General features: G+C 46.2%; 1 protein-coding gene across 1 annotated transcript in view; it reads left to right on the top strand.

The window, feature by feature from the left end:
• The first annotated feature begins 3,579 nt into the window (after positions 1-3,579).
• LOC140203563 (serine/threonine-protein kinase MRCK beta) overlaps positions 3,580-26,982 on the top strand; it is a 45,697-nt gene continuing 22,294 nt past the window's right edge. The window contains exons 1-2 of the mRNA XM_072269607.1: positions 3,580-3,739; positions 25,428-25,519. Coding sequence (XP_072125708.1) covers positions 3,580-3,739; positions 25,428-25,519 — 252 coding nt within the window. The remainder of the gene's footprint in view (positions 3,740-25,427; positions 25,520-26,982) is intronic.

Genomic DNA, 26,982 nt, shown 5'->3' on the forward strand with positions numbered 1-26,982 from the left:
GTGTGATAAGATGGACTGTTGGCCTCACAATCTACCTCGTTACGTATTACATTGTTTACCTGCACTGCACTTTTACACTCTACCATTGTTTTACCTTGTTCAACCTCAATCCACCGTGTAATGATCTGAGCTATATGGACAGTATATGAGATGAGCTTTTCACTGTATCTTGGTACCTGAGACCATAATAAACCGATACCAATACCTTTTGTAGTCCTTTAGTCCCTTATTGGGATCCCCCAATTGTCTGAAGCAGGTGTCCTACCAACTGACAACATCAGAGGAAGTTGGCACTGATTCTGATTACAGAACAGCTCAGATATTAAGGTGCCCTCTTTGGTAGTTTCACTCTCTTGGAGTTTAATATGCCAGGTATCTACAGAATACTGACTCCAGATACAGCTGCTGTCTCACAGTGTCAGAGACCTGGGTTCGATCCTGACCTTGGTACTGTGTGTGGAGTTTGTACGTTCTCCCTGTGACTGTACAAGTTCCCCCAGGTGCTCAGGTTTCCTCCCAAAAACAAGTGTGTGTTGGTGGGTTCATTGGCTGCTGTAAACTGTGTGGCTGAGGGGTGGGATCTGGGTCAAATTGCTGAGATTGAAGGGACGCTAAAATGGGGCAGTTGATGATCAGTACGGACTTGATGGGCTGAAGGGCCTGTTTCACTACTGTACGAATCCGGCCCATTCTGATTCTGATTCAGATTCAGATTCCACAGTCCCACAGTCCGAAGCCCACACTGGTTGGTAGGCTAGTTGGTCATTGTAAACTGTCCTGTTTACCTAGGGGTGCTGGGGATTGTTGGAGTGACACAGCTCGAAGGGCCACACTGTATCTCTGATTAAATAACAATTCACATTCAGATTCAGATTGATTTATCACATGTACATTGAAACATACAGTGAAATGCATAATTTCCCATTCACACACTGAAGGATGTGCTGAGGGCAGCCGGCAAGCGCCAGTCAGAAAGTTGAGGAACTATCTGGCTCCCAAACCAGAAAGAGTCACCCACAAGGACCATTAACAACACCAATCCCATTGGATTCTCACACATTCCCATCAACTTCTTGCTCCAATCCTCGAAGTTTCAACAATATAACACACATTAGGGGCAATTTAGAGCAGCCAGTTAATTTGAGATGAGGGAGGAAACCGGAACACCTCTGAAGAGGTCACAGGGAGAACGTGTGAACTCCACACAGACAGCTCTGGGACTAGGTCATTGGAGGTGTGAGGCAGCAGTTTTAACTTCTGCACCACCGACAGTGATCTTATCACCTTCGGGCTCTGGTCATCCTACTGACCAACCCCACCCCCCACGACTTCACTCATCATTGGGACCCATAGACTTCCCCCTCTCTGTAGTCTGTAGACTGCTTCGCAAATTGCTGTTTTGATGTATCTGATCCTCAGTGATCTACCTTCAAAGTTGTAAGTTTTAAGCTTATTTTTTATACTCAGAGATACAGCAGGTATCAGGCCCAATTACACTATGTGACCAATTTACCTGCTAACCTCTTAGTCTTTGGACAGTGAGAGGAGACCCACGTGTTCACGAGGAGAAGGTAAAAACTCCCACGGGAACTGAACCTGAGCCACTGGTGCTTGCAAGTTTTTTAACACCGTGTGGGTTTATGGAACATGCGGCCAGGGATTTAAGAGACATTTAAGAGACTCTTAGATAGACAGATGAAAGGAAAATGAAGGGCTAGTAGGGGGGAAGGGTTAGATGGATCTTAGAGTAGGTTGGCACAAACATCGTGGGCCAAAGGGATTGTACTGAAGGGCACAACGATGTGGGCTGAAGGGACTGTACTGTTCTATGTCTGCCTGTTCACCTCGGACAAGCTGCACTTTCTCTCTTACTGCAGTTTCTCTCCTGGTGACCACACCATACTGATGCCAGAACGTGAAGCAGATGAAGGGCTGCTGGCTCTGCACTCCTTTCCATTGTATCCAGTCAGGACAATATAACGAGAGTTTAATTGCTCTCTAAAGTCACCCAGGCTCAGACATGACCCCTCAAAGATCTGCTGCTGGGACCCATGAATGGCTCTCCCATCCAGGTCCAAGAGACAAGGAGAACTTCTGGCTGACTCTCTGTACTGGATGCTAAGAATTCAGGAATGTGAGAATGAACTTCATCTGGAACTCGAGGAGCAGCTCACCAGATATTCAAAAAGGGCCAGCAACCTCTCACATTGACACAGGGATCACGGAGTTTGAATGGACAGTGTAGAGGGAGCTTCACTCTGTATCTGACCCATACCGTCCCTGCCCTGGGAGTGTGTGGTGGGACAGTGCAGAGGGAGCTTCACCCTGGATCTAACCTGTGTTGTTCCTGCCCTTTTCCAAAGGAGGTTTAATCTGTGATTCAGCATCACCTTAACACAATGTTACAAAATTTCATAATCTTCACTATTCACAGTCAATAGCTTCCATTTACAACATGCTTACCTCTACCCTGAATGTACTTAATCCCCTGTGGCACCCACCAGTCCCAGAAGCCCCCCCCCCCCATTGTCTCAGTGGATACCTGGGCACAGGCGTAACCCTGGAAGAGGGGTAGACAGCTGGCTCGGAACCATGAATGGCCACTTTGCCTAGGCACCGGGGCAAAGTGACAGGGAGCCCCAGAGCCATCCACCCTTCTCCACACTGGGTGACCGGAGATTGTGAATGTGGGACAGAAGTGCAGCCAAACCTTGAGGAGCAGCCCCATCAGACACTCAAATGGAGGCTGCAACCTCCCCCGCTCCACGTATATATGATACGTCTCCTCCCGGCCGCAGAAATTGCAGGCGGCTGGGGATCTGGTAACTCAGCTTTGGAATCTGTTACACAGTACTGTTCTGTGCAGCACTCTCCACCCAGCCTGTTGTGCCTGCCCTGGGAGTGAGTGCAGGAGTGTTATATCCAACTGAAGGTGGTACGTCCTGCAGCCACTGGTGAGAGAATTGTGACTAGCTGAGAATCTGAAGCAATGTCCATTATATCTTTATTCACCACAGTGTGAAATGACCCAGAAGCTTCACGGCTCAGAATATGACAGTGCACAGTGATATTTTTTGCTTTAAGAGACATTCCCATGGATTGAGTGAGGAGCTTAAAACAGCTGAACAGTTGGTGGCCTTGCAGCAGAGGGCAAGGCAAGGGGAGTGACAGAGAGAGAGAGAGAAAGAGGGGCAAAGAGAGAAGGAGGCAGAAGGGAGAGATAGATAGAGAGATAGATTGATGACTGATAGGGAGTGATAGAGAGACAAGTAAAGAGAGAGAGAGTAAAAGAGAAGGGACAAAGAGAGAGACGAGAGTGAGAGAGGGAGGTGAGGGGGGGGGGGAGGGAGAGAGAGTGAGAGACCGATTGATACAGAGATAGAAAGAAAGGGAGATAGGAAGGTAGGGGTAAATAGACAGAAGGAGGGAGAGAAAGGAGATAGATAGAGACAGAGAGGGGGAGAGGGAGAGAGAAATCATTGCCAGACAAAGCAAAAGATGTTTGCCTGATTTTGAAACTTCGGAAAGCTGCAATCAGCTCTTTTGATTTCCTTTGCAAGCTGGTTGGGGAAGAAGAGAATGTTGGCAGAAGTCAGGCTGAGGGAACTGGAGATGCTGATTGTTACAGGAAGGTTACTCAACGTCGAGGGTCTCCTGGATGTCTTGGTCTGTGTGTTTGAAGAGCTGAGTGAGTCGGCGCTAAGGGACCAGAGGCATATCTCGGACTTCCTTGCTTGGGGTGAGTAGTTTCCAGGCTGCATGTCTCCACGTACACATCTATTGGAGAGGGGGGCAATGAGCTAGAGGGTCCAGGGGTGAAAACCCCACTCTTGAAGCTTCAGCCCAAAAGCTGAGGGCAGTATTAAAGCTGAGGGCATGTTTTGGATGAGATGTGAACTGTGACCCCATCTCTGTTTCTGGAATGGCATAAAGTTTCTAAACTTTGAAGAGGTGCATGAAGCTCTTCCCAGAGCTCTGAGTTAATAGTTAACTCCTAACCAATGCCTTAATCAGACTGCCGTTTGTGTGCAAGCTGGCTGCGGAGTTTTCTACTTAGAACATAAAACAGTGTAGACAGGATCAGGCACTTTGGCCAGCAATGTCCGGGCCAAATTAAACTGATCCCATCTGCCTGCATGTGATCCATATCTCTCCATTCTCTGCACATTCATGTTCCTGTCTAAGTGCCTCTCATGCACCAGTATCCTGTTGCAATAAATTTAATTTTGTATTTTTACTTCCTATTTTATTTTCCACGATGGTGAAGGAGGCAGATACGATAGAGGCATTTAAGAGACTCTTAGATAAACATATGAATATGCAGAGAATTGAGGTATATGGATGATGGTATTAGTTTAATTCCATGTCAGTAGCATAATTAGCTTGGCATGATATTGTGGTCCAATTCAGTTCCTGTGGTATACAGTTCAATGTTCTCCAAATTCCATTATTTTGATTGCAAGATTTGAAAGTAAAATTCCCAAAATCCAATATGCTCAGAATGTTGACAGTACTAGACAGGCAGATTTTCCAGATTATCGGTATTACACCTATCAATGTCCCAATCCACTTTTCGTTCAACATTTATCTTCGATATTATATTGTAGTGCAAAATAATTTTCATTGCATGGCGTGAGTTTAAAGGAAGCACAGGTAAAGTGAGATAAAAAAAGGAGTGTTAGAAATGCATATTAGATTCTATTATTGGGCAATTAATATTCGACATCTAACGTTCTGGACACAAGATTTGGATGAAATTCAATGTCCACAATGGGTGAACTTCAAGTCCGAGTCTGTACAGGGGTTCTCATTGGCTTTGCTTCCCTTTGCATCTATTAAACTGAACAAACAAATAACTAAACATACAATATGAATATGGTTTCAATTTTGTAAATTTTTTGGATTGAATAAATTTAGCCTATCAAGTCCTATTATATCCAATTTTTTCTTCCAACCATCCCGAACTGATCAAACTTTTCTTTTATGGAAAATGAAGGGAATAACATGTTTTCGTGATTTATTCATGGATAATTGTCTCATGTCTTTTGAACAGTTGTCTAATAAATATAATTTGCCTAGATCCCATCTTTTCAAATATTTACAGATTAGTAACTTTTTGAATGTTATTTTACCTACCTTTCTGATACCACATCAAACTGAAATTACAGAAAAAAATTTAGGTTTAAACCCCTATCAGAAGAGTTTAATAGCAATTATTTATGATTTAATTACGAAAATACATCTAGGTACATCTGATAAAATTAAGAATGAATGGGAAAGAGAACTTCAGGTATCTTTACCTATAGAGAAATGGGAGAAAATTCTCCAACTAGTTAACACCTCTTCAATGTGTGCTAGATACGCTTTGATACAATTTAAGGTGGTTCATAGGGCCCGTATGTCTAAGGATAAGTTAGCTCGTTTTCATGGTCATATAAATCCCGTCTGTGACAGATGTAATTCTGAGGTAGCTTCCTTGACACATATGTTCTGGTCTTGCCCTCTTTTGGAAAAATATTGGAAAGACATTTTTGATATTATTTCAGTAGTTTTGCATATTGACTTACAACCTCATCCTATTACTGCAATTTTTGGATTACCGGTGATGGACTGTAGTCATTTATCCCCTTCAGTTTGCCGTTTGATTGCATTTGTTACATTAATAGCCAGAAGGTCCATTTTATTTAAATGGAAAGATTCTAATCCCCCTACTACATTTCAATGGTTTTCCAAACCTATAACATGTTTAAACTTTGGAAGAAATTAGGAGTGGTACTATCGATCCTTCAGTTAAATTTGAGGAAACTTGGGAGCCATTTATTCAACGTTTTCATATGATGTAAGGTGACCTCTTCTGAATCCTTTTCAATACCTTCTTGTTTGTGTATAGAGGAGCGGAGTTAATGACGAGTAATGATTTTAACCGATGAAACATGGCAGCCCAGCCTTTGTTTTGTTTTAGTGTAGGGGGACTTTTCCTTTGTATAAAAATTTTTGCATCTTTTTCATGTTCAGTTATTAAGAGATTGGAAGGCTTAAATTACATATGTTACTCGGAGTCTGTGTCTGTATATGTTAACCATTATTAATGTAACCCTGATCTCTTTGTTTCATTATCATTGTTATGTTTATCAATTCGAAACTGAATAAAAAAGATGAGAAAGAAAGAAAGAAAGAAATGCATATTAGACCATAAGTCATAGGAGCAGAATGAGCCACAATGCTGATCAAGTCTGCTCTGCCACTTGATCACAGTCGATCCATTTCCATCTCAACCCCTTTCTCCTGCCTTCTCCCCAAAGAATCATGACTTATCAAGAATCTACCACCCAGTGACCTGGCCTGTAGCAATGAATTCCACAGATTCACCACCCTCTGCCTTCAGAAATTCTTTCTTACCTCTGTTCTAAATTAACATCCCCTTATTTTGAGGTTGTGTCCTTTGGTCCTAGACTCCCCCACTATAGGAAACATCCTCTCCACATCCAACAGGAATTCTGCAGATGCTGGAAATTCAAGCAACACACATAAAAGTTGCTGGTGAACGCAGCAGGCCAGGCAGCATCTCTAGGAAGAGGTGCAGTCGACGTTTCAGGCCGAGACCCTTCGTCAGGACTAACTGAAGGAAGAGTGAGTAAGGGATTTGAAAGTTGGAGGGGGAGGGGGAGGGGGAGATCCAAAATGATAGGAGAAGACAGGAGGGGGAGGGATGGAGCCAAGAGCTGGACAGGTGATAGGCAAAAGGGATACGAGAGGATCATGGGGCAGGAGGTCCGGGAAGAAAGACAAAGGGGGGGGGGACCCAGAGGAGGGGCAAGGGGTACATTCAGAGGGACAGAGGAAGAAAAAGGAGAGTGAGAGAAAGAATGTGTGTATAAAAATAAGTAACAGATGGGGTACGAGGGGGAGGTGGGGCATTAGTGGAAGTTAGAGAAGTCGATGTTCATGCCATCAGGTTGGAGGCTACCCTGCACACATGCAGAGCTCGTTGACTTTGTTTACTTTGCCTCCAACTTTCACCCTGCCCTCAAGTTTACCTGGTCCATTTCCGACACCTCCCTCCCCTTTCTAGATCTTTCTGTCTCTGTCTCTGGAGGCAGCTTATCCACTGATGTCTACTATAAGCCTACTGACTCTCACAGCTATCTGGACTATTCCTCTTCTCACCCTGTCTCCTGCAAAAATGCCATCCCCTTCTCGCAATTCCTCCGTCTCCGCCGCATCTGCTCTCAGGATGAGGCTTTTCATTCTAGGACGAGGGAGATGTCTTCCTTTTTTAAAGAAAGGGGCTTCCCTTCCTCCACTATCAACTCTGCTCTTAAACGCATCTCCCCCATTTCACATACATCTGCTCTCACTCCATCCTCCCGCCACCCCACGAGGAATAGGGTTCCCCTGGTCCTCACCTACCACTCCACCAGCCTCTGGGTCCAACATATTATTCTCCGTAACTTCCGCCACCTCCAACAGGATCCCACCACTAAGCACATCTTTCCCTCCCCCCCTCCCGCATTCCGCAGGGATCGCTCCCTACGCAACTCCCTTGTCCATTCGTCCCCCCCATCCCTCCCCACTGATCTCCCTCCTGGCACTTATCCGTGTAAGCGGAACAAGTGCTACACATGCCCTTACACTTCCTCCCTTACCACCATTCAGGGCCCCAAACAGTCCTTCCAGGTGAGGCAACACTTCACCTGTGAGTCGGCTGGGGTGATATACTGCGTCTGGTGCTCCCGATGTGGCCTTTTATATATTGGCGAGACCCGACGCAGACTGGGAGACCGCTTTGCTGAACATCTACGCTCTGTCCGCCAGAGAAAGCAGGATCTCCCAGTGGCCACACATTTTAATTCCACATCCCATTCCCATTCTGACATGTCTATCCACGGCCTCTTCTGCTGTAAAGATGAAGCCACACTCCAGTTGGAGGAACAACACCTTATATTCCGTCTGGGTAGCCTCCAACCTGATGGCATGAACATCGACTTCTCTAACTTCTGCTAATGCCCCACCTCCCCCTCGTACCCCATCTGTTACTTATTTTTATACACACATTCTTTCTCTCACTCTCCTTTTTCTCCCTCTGTCCCTCTGAATACACCCCTTGCCCATCCTCTGGGTCCCCCCCCCTTGTCTTTCTTCCCGGACCTCCTGTCCCATGATCCTCTTGTATCCCTTTTGCCTATCACCTGTCCAGCTCTTGGCTCCATCCCTCCCCCTCCTGTCTTCTCCTATCATTTTGGATCTCCCCCTCTCCTTCCAACTTTCAAATCCCTTACTCACTCTTCCTTCAGTTAGTCCTGACGAAGGGCCTCGGCCTGAAACGTCGACTGCACCTCTTCCTAGAGATGCTGCCTGGCCTGCTGCGTTCACCAGCAACTTTTATGTGTGTTGCTCTCCACATCCACTCTATCTGTGTCCTCTGGTCCTAAACTCCCCCACTATAGGGAACATCCTCTCCACATCCACTCTACCTGTGCCCTCTGGTCCTAGACTCCACCATTATAGGAAACATCCTCTCCACATCCACTCTATCGAGACCTTTCAACAATCAATAATAAGATCACTCCTCATTCTTCTAAATTCTAGCGAGTACAGGTCCACAGCCAGCGAACATTCCTAGAATAATTTTGTGAACCTTTTTTGAAACCTCTCCAATGTCAGCACATCATTTCAAAGATAAGAGGCCCAAAGCTACTCGCAATCCACCAAGGGAGGCCTCACCAGTGCCTTGTAAAGCCTCAGCATTACAGCCCTGCTATTATATTCTAGTCCTCTCGAAATGAATGCTAATGTTGCATTTGTCTTCCTCACCACCAGCTCATCCTTTAAGGAATCCTTCATGAGGATTCCCAAGTCCCTTTGCACTTTGGATGTTTGAATTCCCTCCCTGTTTAGAAAATAGTCTACACTTTTGTTCCTTCTACCCAAGTGCATGACCATACACCTCCTGTCACTGTGTTCCATCTGACACTTTTTCAGTCCTCCAGAACCCTGCCAGAACCTAGTGACTCTTGGAAGATCATTAATAATGAATCCACAATCTCAAACATCTGACGTACTGCTAATGTCCTCCACAGTGAAGACTAGCGCACAATATTTATTCAGTTCATCCGCTATTTCCTTCTTCCCCATTACTACCTCCCTAGCGTAATATTCTGGTGGTCCAATATCCACTCTCGCCTCTCTTTTACTCTTTATATATCTGAAAAATCTTTTGTGATATTATTGGCTAGCTTACCTTCATATTTAATCTTTATCTCCTTATGCATTTTTTGGCTGCTTTCTGTTGGTTTTTAGAATTGGCTTCCCAATTCTCTAACTGCCCAGTAATTTTTGCTGCATTATATGTCTTCTCGTTGGCCTTTATGTTGGCTTTGACTTCTCTTGTCAGCCACGGTTGTGCAATCCTGCCTTTAGAATACTTCTCATTTTTCGGGATTTATCTATCCTGTGCCTTCCAAATGACTCCCAGAAACACCAAATATTGCTGCTCTGCTGTCACCTTGGCTAGTGCCCCCTTCCATCAACTTCGGTCAGCTCATCTCTCATGCCTCTGTAATTCCCTTTACTCAATTGTAATACTGATACATCTGACTTTAGCCTCTTCCTCTTAAATTGCAGGCTAAATTTTATCATATTATGATCACTTTCTCCTATGGATTCCTTTACCTTAAGGTCCCTAATTAAAACTGGTTCATTACACAACTGCCAATCCAGAATTGCCATTACCCTAAGGGGCTCAACCACAAGCTGCTCTAAAAACCTACTTTATAGGCATTCTACAAATTCTCTCTCTTAGGTTCCAAAATCAGCACCAACCTAATTTTCTTATATTGAAATCTCCCAGGACTCTTGTGATGGGAGATTTGAATTTCCCCAATATTGATTGGCATCTCTCTAGAGCAAAGGGTTTTGATGGGGTGGAGTTTGTTTGGTGTGTTCAGGAAGGTTTCCTGACACAATATGTAGATAAGCCTACAGAGGAGAGGGTGTATTGGATATGGTATTGGGAAATGAACCTGGTTAGATGTCAGGTCTCTCAGTGGGAGAGCATTTTGGAGATAGTGATCATAATTCTATTTCCTTTATCACAGCATTGGAGAGGGATAGGAACAGACAAGTTAGGAAAGCGTTCAATTGGAGTAAGGGGAAATATGAGGCTGTCAGGCAGGAACTTGGAAGCATAAATTGGGAACAGATGTCCTCAGGGAAATGTACGGCAAAAATCGGGCAAATGTTCAGGGGATACATGCGTGACATTCTGCATAGGTACATTCCATTGAGACAGGGAAAGGACGGTAGGGTACAAGAACCGTGGTGTACAAAGGCTGTTGAAAATCTAGTTAAGAAGAAAAGAAAAGCTTACAAAAGGTTCAAAAAACTAGTTAATGATCGAGATCTAGAAAATTATGAGGCTAGCAGGAAGGAGCTTAAGGATGAAATTAGGAGAGCCAGAAGGGGCCATGAGAAGGCCTTGGCGAGCAGGATTAAGGAAAACCCCAAGGCATAGGAATAAGGAACCTTGGATCTCAATGGAAATTGCAACTCTGATAAAGAGGAAGAGGGAGTTGTATGACATGTATAGGAAGCAGGGAGTAAATAAGGTGCTTGAGGAGTATAAGAAGTGCAAGAAAATACTTAAGAAAGAAATCAGAAGGGCTAAAAGAAGACATGAGGTTGCCTTGGCAGTCAAAGTGAAGGATAATCCCAAGAGATTTCACAGGTATATTAAGAGCAAAAGGATTGAAAGGGATAAAATTGCTCCTCTTGAAGATCAGAGTGGTCGGCTATGTGCGGAACCAAAGGAAATGGGGGAGATCTTAAATAGGTTTTTTGCGTCTGTATTTACTAAAGAAACTGGCATGAAACCTATGGAATTAAGGGAAACAAGTAGTGAGATCATGGAAACTGTACAGATCGAAAAGGAGGAGGTCCTTGCTGTCTTGAGGAAAATTAAAGTGGATAAGTCCCCGGGACCTAACAGGGTGTTCCCTCGGATCTTGAAGGAGACTAGTGTTGAAATTGCAGGGGCCCTGGGAGAAATATTTAAAATGTCGCTGTCTACAGGTGAGGTGCAGGAGGATTGGAGAGTGGCTCATGTTGTTCCATTGTTTAAAAAAGGATCGAAAAGTAATCTGGGAAATTATAGGCTGGTAAATTTAACGTCGGTAGTAGGTAAGTTATTGGAGGGAGTACTAAGAGACAGAATCTACAAGCATTTGGATAGACAGGGACTTATTAGGGAGAGTCAACATGGCTTTGTGCGTGGTAGGTCATGTTTGACGAATCTATTGGAGTTTTTCGAGGCGGTTACCAGGAAAGTGGATGAAGGGAAGGCAGCGGATATTGTCTACATGGACTTCAGTAAGGCCTTTGACAAGGTCCCGCATGGGAGGTGGTAAATTGGATTAGACATTGGCTCAATGGAAGAAGCCAAAGAGTGGTAGTAGAGAATTGCTTCTCCGAGTGGAGGCCTGTGACTAGTGGTGTGCCACAGGGAACAGTGCTGGGTCCATTGTTATTTGTCATCTATATCAATGATCTGGATGATAATGTGGTAAATTGGATCAGCAAATTTGCTGATGATACAAAGGTTGGAGGTGCAGTGAGGAAGGTTTTCAGAGCCTGCAGAGGGACTTGGACCAGCTGGAAAAATGGGCTGAAAAATGGCAGATGGAGTTTAATACAGACAAGTATGAGGTATTGCACGTTGGAAGGACAAACCAAGGTAGAACATACAGGGTTAATGGTAAGGCACTGAGGAGTGCAGTGGAACAGAGGGATCTGGGAATACAGATACAAAATTCCCTAAAAGTGGCGTCACAGGTAGATAGGGTCATAAAGAGAGCTTTTGGTACATTGGCCTTTATTAATCAAAGTATTGAGTCTAAGAGCTGGAATGTTATGATGAGGTTGTATAAGGCATTGGTGAGGCCGAATCTGGAGTATTGTGTTCAGTTTTGGTCACCAAATTACAGGAAGGATATAAATAAGGTTGAAAGAGTGCAGTGAAGGTTTACAAAGATGTTGCTGGGACTTGAGAAACTCAGTTACAGAGAAAGGTTGAATAGGTTAGGACTTTATTCCCTGGAGCGTAGAAGAATGAGGGGAGATTTGATAGAGGTATATAAAATTATGATGGGTATAGATAGAGTGAATGCAAGCAGGCTTTTTCCACTGAGGCAAGGAGAGAAAAAAACCAGAGGACATGGGTTAAGGGTGAGGGGGGAAAAGTTTAAAGGGAACATTAGGGGGGGCTTCTTCACACAGAGAGTGGTGGGAGTATGGAATGAGCTGCCAGACGAGGTGGTAAATGCAGGTTCTTTTTTAACATTTAAGAATAAATTGGACAGATGCATGGATGAGAGGTGTATGGAGGGATATGGTCCGTGTGCAGGTCAGTGAGACTAGGCAGAAAATGGTTCGGCACAGCTAAGAAGGGCCAAGAGGCATGTTTCTGTGTTGTAGTTTCTATGGTTCTATGGTTCATTCTACAAGTATATGAAGAGCAGGAGGATAAGACATGAGAGAATAGGACCAATCAAGTGTGACAGTGGAAAAGCATGTATGAAACTGGAGGAGATAGTGGAGGTACTTAATGAATACTTTGCTTCAGTATTCACTACGGAAAAGGACCTTGGCAATTATAGGGATGATTTACAGCAGACTGAAAAGCTTGAGTATATAGACATTAAGAAAGAGGATGTGCTGGAGCTTTTGGAAAACATCAAGTTGGATAAATAAACAGGACCGGATGAGATATACCCCAGGCTTCTGTGGGAGGTAAGGGAGGAGATTGCTGAGCCTCTGGCAATGATCTTTGCATCATCGATAGGGACACAGGAGAGGTTCCAGAGGACTGGGTTGAAGATGTTCCCTTATTCAAGAAAGGGAGTACAGATAGCCCAGGAAATTATAGACCAGTGAAGCTTACTTCAGTGGTTGGTAAGTTGATGGAGAAGATCCTGAGATGCAGGATTTATGAACATTTGAAGAGGCATCATATGATTAGGAATAGTCAGCATGGCTTTCTGAAGGGCAGGTCGTACCTTATGAGCCTGAATGAATTTTTTGAGGATATGACTAAACACATTGATGAAGGTATTTCATGTATTTCAGCAAGGGATTTGATAAGGTACCCCATGCAAGGCTTATTGAGAAAGTAGGGAGGCATGGGATCCAAGGGCACCTTGCTTTGTGGATCCAGAATAGGCTTGTGTCATAAGGCGGTAGCTGGGAATGGACCCAAGTGCAAGACACAGACACTGAAGTACTAGGGACAGGACTAGGATACAGGGTGAGGTCAAGGGCATGGACACAAAAACCGGGAACCCGAAACAGGACTGGACAAGAGAGCTAGGAGCCCGGGCTTAGACTCCAAGCCAGAGACTGGACAAGGACCCAGTACCTGGGTCTTGCCTCAGGCTCGGACCCCAGAACTAGGCAAGGACGAGGCTTGGCTGGCAAGCAGGACAAGGCTGGAGTCTAGAGGCTTGAGGTGAGGCTTGGCAGGAAGCAGGAGACTTGAGGCAAGGCTTGGCAGGAGGCAGGAGGCTGGAGTCTTCAGGCTTGAGGCTCGAGGCTAGAGATGAGGCTTGGAAGGAGGCAGGAGGCTGGAGGCTACTCCTGGGCGGGGCGCGGATCACCACCCGACGGAGGAAAGGGACAGGAAGGGACAGAACCAACTGCAGGAAACGGTAAGACGGCCTGGCTTACCAGACGGAGCCAAGGGACAGGAAGGGAGCTAGGTACAGGGTGGCTCCAGGACAAGACTGCAGGCGAGGCAAGGTGAGAGTTATCAGCAAGACCAGGCAAGGCTTCAGGCAATGCAAGGTGAAACGAGAACTTCAGGCGAGGCGAGAGTTACCGGCAAAACAAGGCAAGGCTTCAGGCGAGGAAAGAGAAGACAGAGGAAGGCATACAAGGAGTAAGGACAAGAACAATCCAGCAGCCACACCCTGGCCTCTGGAGGTATTTATGCAGCTAGCCCCAACGAGAATCAGCTGCCTCATTAGCTCAACAAGAACAGAAACAGGGTAGACAGGAAAACCTGGATCAAGGGTTGATGGACCGGACCGTGAACCAGAATACGGACTTCATGGACCGGCCCATGACAGCTTGCCCACAGAAGGCAAAGAGAGGTTGTAGATGGGTCATATTCTGCATGGAGGTTGGTAACCAGTAATATGCATCAGGGATCTTTTCTGGGACCCCTTCTGTTCGTGATTATTATAAATGACCTGGATGAGGAAGTGGAAGGATGGGTTCGTAAATTTGCTGATGACACAAAGGTTGGGGGTGTTGTGGATAGTGTGGAGGGCTGTCAAAGGTTACAGCGGGACATTGATGTGATGCAAAACTAGGCTGAGAAGTGGCAGATGGAATTCAACCCAAATAAGTGTGAGGTGGTTCATTTTGGTAGGTCAAATATGATGGCAGAATATAGTATTAATGGTAAGACTCTTGGCAGTGTGGAGGATCAGAGGGATCTTGGGGTTCGAGTCCATAGAACACTCAAAGCTGCTGTGCAGGTTGACTCTGTGGTTAAGAAGGCATACGGTGCATTGGCCTTGATCAACCGTGGGATTGGTTTCAAGAGCCAAGAGGTAATGTTACAGCTATATAGGACCCGGGTCAGACCCCACTTGAAGTACTATGCTCAGTTCTGGTCACCTCACTACAGGAAGGATGTGGAAACTATAGAAAGGGTGCAGAGGAAATTTACAACAATATTGCCTGGATTGGGGAGCACGCCTTATGAGAATAGGTTGAGTTAACTTGGCCTTTTCTCCTTGGAGCGATAGAGGATGAGAGGTGACCTGATAGAGGTGTACAAGATGATGAGAGTTATTGAAAACGTCAGAGGCTTTTTCCCAGGGCTGAAATAGCTAACACGAGAGGGCACAGTTTTAAGATGCTTGGAAGTAGGTATAGAGGAGATGTCAGGGGTAAGTTTTTTACACAGAGAGTGGTGAGTGCGTGGAATGGGCTGCCAGCGATGGTGGTAGAGGCGGATACGACAGGGTCTTTTAAGAAACTCCTGGATAAGTACACGGAGCTTAGAAAAATAGAGGGCTATGGGTAACCCTAGGTAATTTCTAAAGTTAGTACATGTTCGGCACAGGATTGTGGGCCGAAGGTCCTGTATTGTGCTGTAGGTTTTCTATGTTTCTACGAATTTTGAATATTGTCCTTTTGACATGCATTTTCTATCTCCTGTTGTAGTTTATAGCCCAAATCCTGGCTACTGTTCAGAAGCCTGTATATAACTCCCATCAGGGTATTTTTACCCTTGCAGTTCCTCAAATCTACCCACAACAATTCAAAGTGCATTTTATTGTTGAAGTATTTAGTTGCTTTGGCTACCAGCAAGTATTTGCTCAAACCATCTTAAACATCTTTCAATTCAACATCTTTTGATCCTGTGTCACCTCTTTCTAATGATTTGATTTCATTTTTTACCAACAGAGCCACACCAGCCCCTCTGACTACTTGCCTGTCTTTTCAATACAATGTGTATCCTTGGATGTTAAGCTCCCAACTATAGTCTTCTTTCAGTCATTACTCAGTGATGCCCACAATGTCATACCTGCCAATTTCTAACTGCACTGCCTTATTCTGTATACTGTATGCATTCAAATAGAACACTTTCAATCCTGTATTGATCAATTTGTCCCTCTTTTACACTGCAACTCATCTCACTCTCTGCAAATTTGCCTAATTATCTGCCTGTCCTTCCTGACAATCTCACCACACGTTGTCTTTGCTTGTATACCAACTACCCCATCCTCAGCCCTACTGCTCAGTTTCCTAAATCCCTGCTGAATTAGTTTGAAGCCTCCCCAACAGTTCTAGCAAACTTGCCTGCGATGATATCAGCCCCGCTCGGGTTCAGCTTATACCTTCCCCAGAAGAGATTCCAATAAGCCATAAATCTGAAACCCTGACCCCTGCACTAGTTCTGCAGTCACACATTCATCTGCTAAATCATCTTATTTTTACCCTTACTGGTATGTGGCACAGGCAGCAATCCAGAGATTCCCTATACCTGGCATCTGGGGGCAACACACCTTCAGGGTGTTTCCATCACAGAATCTCGTGTCTACTCTAACTATGGAATCCCCTATAACTACTACAGTCCTCTTTTCCCCCTTCCCTTCTGAGACAGTGGACAGTGCCAGAGACCCAGTCACAGTGGTTCCCCCCCTCAGTGAGTCATCCCCCTCAACCAGCATCCAAAGTGCTATACTTATTATTGAGGGGAACTGCCACAGGGGTACTCTATACGGTCTGAGCCTCAGAGAGCCAGAAGCCAAACAATCAGGATTTCTGAAAAAAACTACTTAGTGAGTTATTGGACTTCTACAGTACTGTACATGATACACTCAGTGGCAACTTTATTATGTAACTCCTGTACCTAATAGAGTGGCCACTGAGTCTTCTGCTGCTGTAGCCCATCCACGTCGAGGTTTGATGTGTTGTGCATTCAGAGATGCTCTTCTGCACACCACTGTTGTAACGCGTGGTTATTTGAGTTACTGTCTCCTTCCTGTCAGCTTGAACCAGTCTGGTTGTCCTCCTTTGTCCTCTCTTACTTCTTGCACAGAGAACTGCCACTTACTGGGTTTTTTTGTTTCTCTGTAAACTCCAGAGACTGTTGTGCGTGAAATCCCCAGGAGAATAAGAGTTTCTGAAATACCAAACCACCCCATCTCTCTCCTACAAGCATTCCACAGTCAAGGCCACTCTGATCACATTTCATCCCCATTCTGATGTTTGGTCTGAACAGCAACTGAACCTCTTGACCTTGCCTGCATGCATTGATTTGCTCCCACATGATTGGCTGATTAGATATTTGCATTACAGTGTACAGTGTACCTAATAAAGTGGCCACTGTGCAGATTTTATGTCTCCATTCTCATTCTTTTTACATTACAAATGCCTGACATCAGTCTTCCTTGAGTAAAGATTCTGTCCTCTGAGGATAAAACTTGCCCTTCCCAATCTGACATGAGTCTTCTACTGCTATGATGGGGTGGGGCCATTCGCCAGTGGAGCAACACCTGATATTCCATTTGGGTCGCCTCCACTTGACAGCATAAACTTCAACTTCTCTAATTTCCAGTAATTTTTCCATTCCTCATCCTGGCTCCTCTATTATCCCTTATTTTGTCCTCTCCTCCCTCTTTCCCTCTCCAATTTCCCTCTCCCCTTTCCTATCAGATTCCTTCTTCTTCAGGCCTTTACCTTTTCCACATATTATCTCCCAACTCAATTCATCCCCCCTTCGCCATCCTCCTACCCTCCCCTACCTGATTTCATCTATCACTTGCCAACTTGTACTCCTTTTCGTCCTCCCACCTCCTTAAGCAGATTTCTTACCTTTCCAGGCCTGATGAAGGACCTTGGCTCGAAATGTTGACTCTTTATTCCTCTTCATGAATGCTGCCTGACCTGCCGAGTTCCTCCAGCATTTTGTTTGTGTTAATCTGTATTTCCAGCATCTAACATAAAACATAGAGCAGTACAGGTCTGAAATGGACTCTTTGATCCACTATGTTGAGCTGAACCAATTAAATTAGTAATCAAATGTCGAACTAAACTAATCTCTTCTGCCTACACAATGTCCATGTCCTCCCATTTCCTTCACATTCATGTGCTTATCTAACATCCCTTAAGAGTCCCAAATGTATCTGCCTTTAGCACGTCCCCAGGCACCCAACTTTCTCTAGAAAAAAAAATGTGGCCCTCACAATTCCCTTGAAATGACCGCCACCTCTCCCACATTAAATGCATGTCCTCTGGTATTAGACATTTCAACCTTGAGAAAAAGATACTCTGTCTATCTATGCCTCTTATAATCTTATGAACCTCAACCAGATCTCTCCACCTCTCCTCAGCCTCAACTGCTCCATGCAAAACAACCCAAGTCAGTCCAACCTCTCATTATAGTACATGCCCTCCAATCCAGGCAGTATCCTGGTAAACCTCTTCTGCACCCTCTCCAAAGCCTTGCCATTGTTCCTATCGTGAGGGAACCAGCACTGTATGCAATACTCCAGATGTGGCCTAACTAGAGTTTTATAAAGCTGCAACATAACTTCCTGACCTTTGAACTCAATGCCCCCACTATTAAAGGCAAGCATGCCATTGCCTTCTTAAATACCAGAAATGTCTGCAGAGTCTCTGTGCTTCTGAGGATATAATTTCTCATGTTCTACTTCATAATGTCCAGTGGTGACAGGACCCCAGTCTGTGGTCCTTCCACACAGATCCTTTGTGGACAGTCATCTCCAAGCTTCAGTCTAACCCTCAGCGCATCCTCCTGCAACCAGCTGACAGAATTTGCTTAGAGACACCTTCTTCCACTGGAAATCTATGGAGCGAAGTGAACAGACAGCATTTCACATTGAGACTCTTTGCCTTGAGTCCAGAGCATCAATTGTCTATTTCCCTCCATTGATGCTGCCTGACTTGTCGAGTTCCTCCAGCAGTTTGTGTGTTGCTCTAGATTCCAGCAAATGTAGTCTCTCACATAACCGCATATTGACCTTGTACAAAGAGGATTTGCCTAAATTTCTCCACTGCTTGTCACCATCACTCCTCTTTCATCTTCTAGAGTGGACGTGGAGTCTAGGGCCAGAGGGCACAGCCTCAGGATATAAGGATGTCCCTTTAGAACAGAGATGAGGAGGAGTTTTTTTTAGCCAGAGAGTGATGAACCTGTGGAAATCATTGCTCAGATGGTTGTGGAGACCAAGTCATTGGGTGCATTTAAAGTGGGGGTTGATACGTACTTAATTAAGGGAATTATTATGGGGAGAAGACAGCAAAATGGGATTGAGAGGGAAAATAGATCCATCATGATGGAATAGCAGAGAAAACTCAATGGACTGAATGGCGTAATTCTGCCCCTAGATCTTATGGTCTAACAAAAGCAGCAGCAACGACAGTAACAGCAGCAGCAATAACAAAGACAATGGTAATGTTTCTACAGGGGACTGGATCCACCTTGGTTCTGCTGTAGCCACTCTGTTCCATAGAGTCATAGAGTCCCCTAGACCTGGCAACATCCTTGCAAACTTTCTCTGCACTCTTTCAACCTTATTTACATCTTTCCTGTAGGTAGGTGACAAAAACTGCTCACAATACTTCAAATTAGGTCTCATCAATTCTTATACAACTTCAACATAACATCCCATCTCCTGCACTCAATACATTGATTTATGAAGGCCAAGGTGCCAAAAGCTTTCTTTATTACCCTGTCGACTTGTGAAGGCATTTTCAATGAATTATGTGACTGTATTCGCACAGCCTTTTGTTCTTCCACACTCCTCAGTGCCCTACTGTTCACTGCGTTAAACCTACTCTGCTTGATCCTACCTGGCACTTGTCTGCAGTAAATTCCATCTGCCATTTCTTTTCAGCCCGCTTTTCCAGCTGAGGCAGATCCCTCTGCAAGCCATGATAGCCTTACTCACTGTCTACTACACCCCAATCTTGGTGTCATCTGCAGAGTTGCTGTTTCAGTTAACCGCATTATCATCCAGTTTATCGATATTAATGACAAACAACAGAAGACCCAGCACTGATCCCTGCGGCACACCACTAGTCACAGGCCTCCAGTCAGAGAGACAACCCCCTGCTACCACTCTCTGGCTTCTCCCACAAAGCCAATGTCTAATCCATTTTACTGTCTCATCCTGAATGCCGAGTGACACAGTCTTCTTGACATGCCTCACATGCGGGACCTTGTCAAATGCCTTATAGTCCTTACTAAAGTCCTGATAGACAACATCTACTGCTTTGCTTTCATCCACATTCCTGCTAATTTCCTCGAAAAACTGTATAAGATTGGCTAAATATGACCTACCACACACACAAAGCCGTGCTGACTATCCTTAATCAGTCACTGTCTATCCAAATACTCGTATATCCGGTGCCTTAGAATACCTTCCAATAAATTTCCCACAATGGAGGTCAGATTCACCTGCCGATAATCTCTTGCTATATATTTAGAGTCTTTTTTTAAACAGCAGAGCAACATTGGCTATCCTCCAATCCTCTGGTATCTCTCCTGTCACTAAAGATCCTTTAAATATCTCTGCCTACACCCTGGCAATTTCTGGACTTGCCTCCCATAGGGTCTGAGGGAATATCTTGTCAGGCCCTGGGGAATTGTCCACCTTGATTTGTCTCAAGGTAGCAAACACCTCCTCCTCTGTAATCTATACAGGATCCATGAAGTTGATGCCACTTTGCCTCTCTTCTATAGACCCTGTATCCGTCTTCCGAGTAAATACAGATGCAAAGAATGCATTAAGATCTCCCCCACCTGCTTTGGCTCCAGACATGGATTTTCATTCTGATCATCCAGAGGATCAGTTTTGTCCAGAGCAATCCTTTTGCTCTAACACATCCACAAAATCCCTTAGGATTCTCCTTCACCTTGTCAGCTAGAGCAACTTCATGTGTTCTTTTAGCCTTCCTGATCTCTTTCATGTTCTCATGCATTGCTTGTGCTCCATAAGCATATACCTTCTATGCACCTGCTTTTTCCCTCAATATCTCTTGAAAGCCAAGGTTCCCTACATTTGTTATCTTTACCTTTTATATACACAAGCATTATACTCTCAAAATTTCATTTTTGGAGGCCTCCCACTTTCCAAGTACACCTTTGCCAGAGAACAGCCTGTCCCAATCAACACTTTGCAGATCGCTTCTGATGCCAACAAAATTGGCTTTTCTCCAATTTAGAACCTCAACTCGCAGACCAGACCTACTTCTTTGCATATTTACGCTGAACATAATGGCTTTGTGATCACTGGGTGAAAAATGTTCACCTACACAAACTTCTGTCACCTGCCCTGTCTCATTCCCAAACAGCAGGTCCAGTGTTGCATGCTCTGTCATTAGAACTTCTACGTAGCAATGAAGGAAACTTTCCTGAACAGATTTGACAAGCCCTATCCCATCTAGTCCTTTTACAGTATGGGATTCCTAATACTTCTGTTGGGAACCAGATCCATCTTTATTCTGCTATAGCCTCTCTGTTCCCTGGATATTAAATGACATATACATAGAAATGCTGGGAAGTCTTTCAGTAAAGAAGTTTCCCGCTTCTAATCCTCTGAAATATTTTATCTTTCACACTTAATCCATTACATCTAGTTCTAGTCTCACCCAACCTCAGTGGAAAAAGCCTGCTTGCATTTACCCTGTCTATACTCTCATGATTTTATACACCTCGATCAAATCTCCCCTCATTCTCCTGTGGAGGGAAGTGAACCATCAAGGATTTGGGTCAAGACCATTGATAGAGGGAAGATAGCCTGGTGGGGGCGGGTGATGGGTGGATCCAGGAGTGGAGTGATGATAGGGAGCTGGAGGAGGAGTGAGTGGGAATAGTGACAGAGGCTGGGAGGTGAGAGGCAGTGATAAAGGGCAGCAAATGATGAAATCTGACGGGAGAGAAAGGTGCAGTCTGGAACTGAATAAGGGAGGCCAGGAGGCTACTGGGGGAGGGGACCCAGTGAGAGGAGTGTATGTTGCTGGGCAGATGCACTGGGTGGAGAAGGGGAAAGAAAGAGGGTGATGTGGGGCTGCCTTATGTTTAGATCAAAGAAAGTGACCTGGGTAGATCAGAGTGAAAGAGAAAGAAACAGAGAGGGCGTGGAAATGGAAAATCCAATGTTCATGCTGTTAAGTTACAGACCACTCAGGGTGAAATGAGGCACTGTTCCTCTAGTTCAGGCAAAATGGCCGCAACAAGGCTTGTTTGTGCTGTGCCTTGTTTTAAATAGCTGTGCTTTTACAGAAATTCCGACGTGCTGGAGACAATGAAGTCAGGAGCTTTGAGAGGAATGGGGACAGTTATACACCAGTAATATTAGATTCATTGACGTGGGAGAGGCAGGCTGGAGAGCAGCCAGGGGAGTGAGCGAAATCTGGACTAGGGCCCAGTGTCAATAACAAAGGGTGACTGCACTCTGTTCACTGCAGCTGTGCTAGGCTGTCAATAGGAGTGACACGGCTCACAGGCAGCTCTCACTGTGTTGCACCTTCACTTGGGGCTGCAGTCAGCTTTCTGGAACTGTTTCCTCTTTCCCCTGTCACCACTTTCGCCAGGGACCATCTCCCCAGTCTCCATCTCTCCTAGGGACCATTCCCCAGTCTCCATCTCTGCCAGGGACCATTCCCCCAGTCTCTATCTCTGCCACGGACCATGCCCCCAGTCTCCATCTCTGCCACGGACCATGCCCCCAGTCTCTATGTCTGCCAGGGACCATAGCCACAGTCTCCATCTCTGCCAGGGACCATTCCCCCAGTCTCCATCTCTGCCAGGGACCATTTCCCCAGTCTCCATCTCTGCCAGGAGCCATTTCCCCAGTATCTCTGCCAGGGACCACAGCCACAGTCTCCATCTCTGCCAGGGACCATTCCCCCAGTCTCCATCTCTGCCAAGGACCATTCCCCCAGTCTCCATCTCTGCCAGGGACCATTCCCCCAGTCTCCGTCTCTGCCAGGGACCATTCCCCCAGTCTCCATCTCTGCCAGGGACCATTCCTCCAGTCTCCATCTCTGCCAGGGACCATTCCCCCAGTCTCCGTCTCTGCCAGGGACCATTCCCCCAGTCTCCATCTCTGCCAGGGACCATTCCCCCAGTCTCCATCTCTGCCAAAGACCATAGCCCCACTCTCCATCTCTGCCAGGGACCATCTCCCCAGTCTCCATCTCTCCTAGGGACCATTCCCCAGTCTTCATCTCTGCCAGGGACCATTCCCCCAGTCTCTATCTCTGCCACGGACCATGCCCCCAGTCTCCATCTCTGCCACGGACCATGCCCCCAGTCTCTATGTCTGCCAGGGACCATAGCCACAGTCTCCATTTCTGCCAGGGACCATTCCCCCAGTCTCCATCTCTGCCAGGGACCATTTCCCCAGTCTCCATCTCTGCCAGGAACCATTTCCCCAGTATCTCTGCCAGGGACCACAGCCACAGTCTCCATCTCTGCCAGGGACCATTCCCCCAGTCTCCATCTCTGCCAAGGACCATTCCCCCAGTCTCCATCTCTGCCAGGGACCATTCCCCCAGTCTCCGTCTCTGCCAGGGACCATTCCCCCAGTCTCCATCTCTGCCAGGGACCATTCCTCCAGTCTCCATCTCTGCCAGGGACCATTCCCCCAGTCTCCATCTCTGCCAGAGACCATTCCCCCAGTCTCCATCTCTGCCAGAGACCATTCCCCCAGTCTCCATCTCTGCCAAAGACCATAGCCCCAGTCTCCATCTCTGCCAGGGACCATTCCCCCAGTCTCTATCTCTGCCACGGACCATGCCCCCAGTCTCCATCTCTGCCACGGACCATGCCCCCAGTCTCTATGTCTGTCAGGGACCATAGCCACAGTCTCCATCTCTGCCAGGGACCATTCCCCCAATCTCCATCTCTGCCAGGGACCATTCCCCCAGTCTCCATCTCTACCAGGGACCGTTTCCCTAGTCCCCATCTCTGCCAGGAACCATTCCCCCAGTCTCCATCTCTGCCAGGGACCATTCCCGCAGTCTCCATCTCTGCCAAGAACCATAGCCCCAGTCTCCATCTCTGCCAGGGACCATAGCCCCAGTCTCCATCTCTGCCAGGGACCATTTCACCAGTCTCCATCTCTACCAGGGACCATTCCCCCAGTCCGCATCTCTGCCAGGGACCATTCTCCCAGTCTCCATCTCTGCCAGGGACCATTCCCCCAATCTCCATCTCTGCCAGGGACCATTCCCCCAATCTCTATCTCTGCCAGGACCAGTCCTCCAGTCTCCATCTCTGCCAGGGACCATAGCCCCAGTCTCCATCTCTGCTCAGAACAATTCTCCCAGTCTCCATCTCTGCCAGGGACCATTCCCCTAGTCTCCATCTCTGCCAGGGACCAGTCCCCCAGTCTCCATCTCTGCCAAGGACCAGTCCCCCAGTCTCCATCTCTACCAAGGACCATTCTCCCAGTCTCCATCTCTACCAGGGACCATTCCCTCAGTCTCCATCTCTGCCAGGGACCCAGGGACCAGTCCCCCAGTCTCCATCTCTACCAGGGACCATTCCCCCAGTCTGCATCTCTGCCAGGGACAATTCCTCCAGTCTCCATCTTGCCAGGGACCATAGCCCCAGTCTCCATCTCTGCCAAAGACCATTCCCCCAGTCTCCATCTCTGCCAAGGACCATAGCCCCAGTCTGCATCTCTGCCAGGGACCATTCCCCTTAGTCTCCATCTCTGCCAAGGACCAGTCCCCCAGTCTCCATCTCTGCCAAGGACCAGTCCCCCAGTTTCCATCTCTGTCAGGGACCATTCTCCTAGTCTCCATCTTGCCAGGGACCATAGCCCCAGTCTCCATCTCTGCCAGGGACCATTCCCCCAGTCTCCATCTCTGCCAAGGACCATTCCCCCAGTCTCCATCTCTGCCAGGGACCATTCCCTCAGTCTCCATCTCTGCCAGGGACCAGTCCCCCAGTCTCCATCTCTACCAGGGACCATTCCCCCAGTCTGCATCTCTGCCAGGGACAATTCCCCCAGTCTCCATCTTGCCAGGGACCATAGCCCCAGTCTCCATCTCTGCCAGGGACCATTCCCCCAGTCTCCATCTCTGCCAAGGACCATTCCCCCAGTCTCCATCTCTGCCAGGGACCATTCCCTCAGTCTCCATCTCTGCCAGGGACCAGTCCCCCAGTCTCCATCTCTACCAGGGACCATTCCCCCAGTCTGCATCTCTGCCAGGGACAATTCCCCCAGTCTCCATCTTGCCAGGGACCATAGCCCCAGTCTCCATCTCTGCCAGGAACCATTCCCCCAGTCTCCATCTCTGTCAGGGACCATTCCTCCAGTATCTGGCTCTACCAAGGACAATTCAAATGACATTTCCAGTAGACAGTGTAAAAGAGAACAAAATTGTTTTTACTTTGTAGCCAATTCAGCCCAAAAATAAACAAAAGATAAAGAACTCCATAGTAAGGAAGCAGCCTAAATAAAAATAAAAAAAAATAAAAAATAAAAAGATAGCTTATACCCATAGATTGTCTGTCCATAATGTGACGCTGGGCTGTAGATAAGGTGACCAATGGGAGATAATAAAGTAGTGGTGGAGTTAGTGGGCCTTATTGCTTGGGGAAGGTAACTGTTTTTGAGTCTGCTGGTCTCTCGAATCTCTGGTATTGGCCATTGCCATCCTGGAAAATTGTTGCTGTTTGTCTGCTCTGTCTATACCCCTTATGCAAGATTTTAATATGTTTTAATGTGTTTCTGACTGACCCCACCCTCTTCTCTTGCCTTCCATCCACCCCTTTCTCCCCTTTGGTGGGACAGCACCCAATCAGAGCAAGCTCTTGCTCTCTGCGCGAGACACAGACTACTGGCAGCTCACCTGCTTTCTTCCTCTTTCGGCAGCTGGCCCGATCGTGAAGGAGGTGAAGGATTTGCAGCTGCAAAGGAGTGACTTCGACATCCTGAAAGTCATCGGCAGAGGAGCCTTCAGCGAGGTAAGCCAGGGAGACGTGCTGGCAGGTTTTCTTCTGAAATGTCTAGGCTCCTCACCTGACAAAGATCTACAGACCATTCCCAGGTTACAAGCACCCAAGTTTATTTGATTGTAGAGATATAGCACGGAATAGGCCTTCCAGCTCTTTGAGCTACACTGCCAGCAACCCCCCATTTAACCCCAGCCTAATCACCGGACAATTTACATTGGCCAATTAACCTACTAACCAGTACGTCTTTGGACTGTGAGAGGAAACCAGAGGACCCTGTGAAGACCCCATGCATTCCACAGGGAGAATGCACAAATTCCTTATACATGACATTGAACTCCAACACCTTGAGTTGTAATTGGATCTCGTGAACCACTACACTACCATGACACCCCCTCATACTGATGAACAAACTCCCATAAATATTATTAAATTCAAACTAGATTTGGGGAAAAAAACTCATATAAACCTCCGACAGTAATCAGTCACCTTTGTATCTTAAGAACACAAGCTGTCAGTTTCACCATGAGAGGGCACATAAGATAGTTAGTTTGGAAACTGCTAAAGTAATCACTTCCATTGATACCCATACAACAATACTCAGCCTGTTGAAGCCAGTTGTTGAGAGTGGAACATCCCGGCTCAGTACTTTCATAACTAGGGAGGGGAAGACAATAAATAAATTGATATAGGTATTGATATTGGTTTATTATTGTCACAGAGTGGAAACTTGTCTTGAATACTGTTCCTACCGATCAAACCATTACAGCAACAGGCAATGGTGCCGGAGGAGCTTAGCAGATCAGACAGCATCTATGGAAGGAAACGGACAGTGGACATTTTGTGTCTAGAAAGGGTCTCAACCTGAAATATAGACTGTTTATTTCCTTCCACAGATGCTGCCTGACCTGCTGAGTTCCTCTAGCATTTTGTGTGTTGCTCCAGATTGCAGGTTCTACATTCTCTTGTGTCTTCAAATAAATGTTCACGTTAATTGGCCGTGATCAACTCTGAGGCGACCAGTACTTGAGGGACACTTTGGTGAGGGAAGAAGAGAGTGGGAATGATGTCAGAAGCTTGGAGGTGATAGGTGGAAATGACAAAGGGCTGCAGGTAAATTTGATAGGAGAGAACATCTGCCCGTTATCCACACACTCCTTCCATTGGTTCCGTTTCCCACATCAATTCATTTATTCCCTCCTCTCCTATCAGATTCTATCAGCTTCAACCCCTTGTCACTCCCAGCTATTATCTTCCAACTTCTGATGCTGTTCCCACTCTTCACCTTCCCCCATCAACCCTTTCCTCAACTGGATCCACCTCTTGCTGTACCCCTTGCCTTCATCTTTTTATTCTAGCTATCTCCCATCTTTCTTTCCAGTCCAGATGAGGTGTCTCAACCTGAAACTTTTACTATCCATTTTCCTCCATGGACGCTTTGTGATAGGCCTTCATAAATCAGGGCATTGAGTACT

The sequence above is a fragment of the Mobula birostris genome, chromosome 10 (assembly GCF_030028105.1).
Source record: "Mobula birostris isolate sMobBir1 chromosome 10, sMobBir1.hap1, whole genome shotgun sequence".
NCBI classification, from domain to species: Eukaryota; Metazoa; Chordata; class Chondrichthyes; order Myliobatiformes; family Myliobatidae; genus Mobula; species Mobula birostris.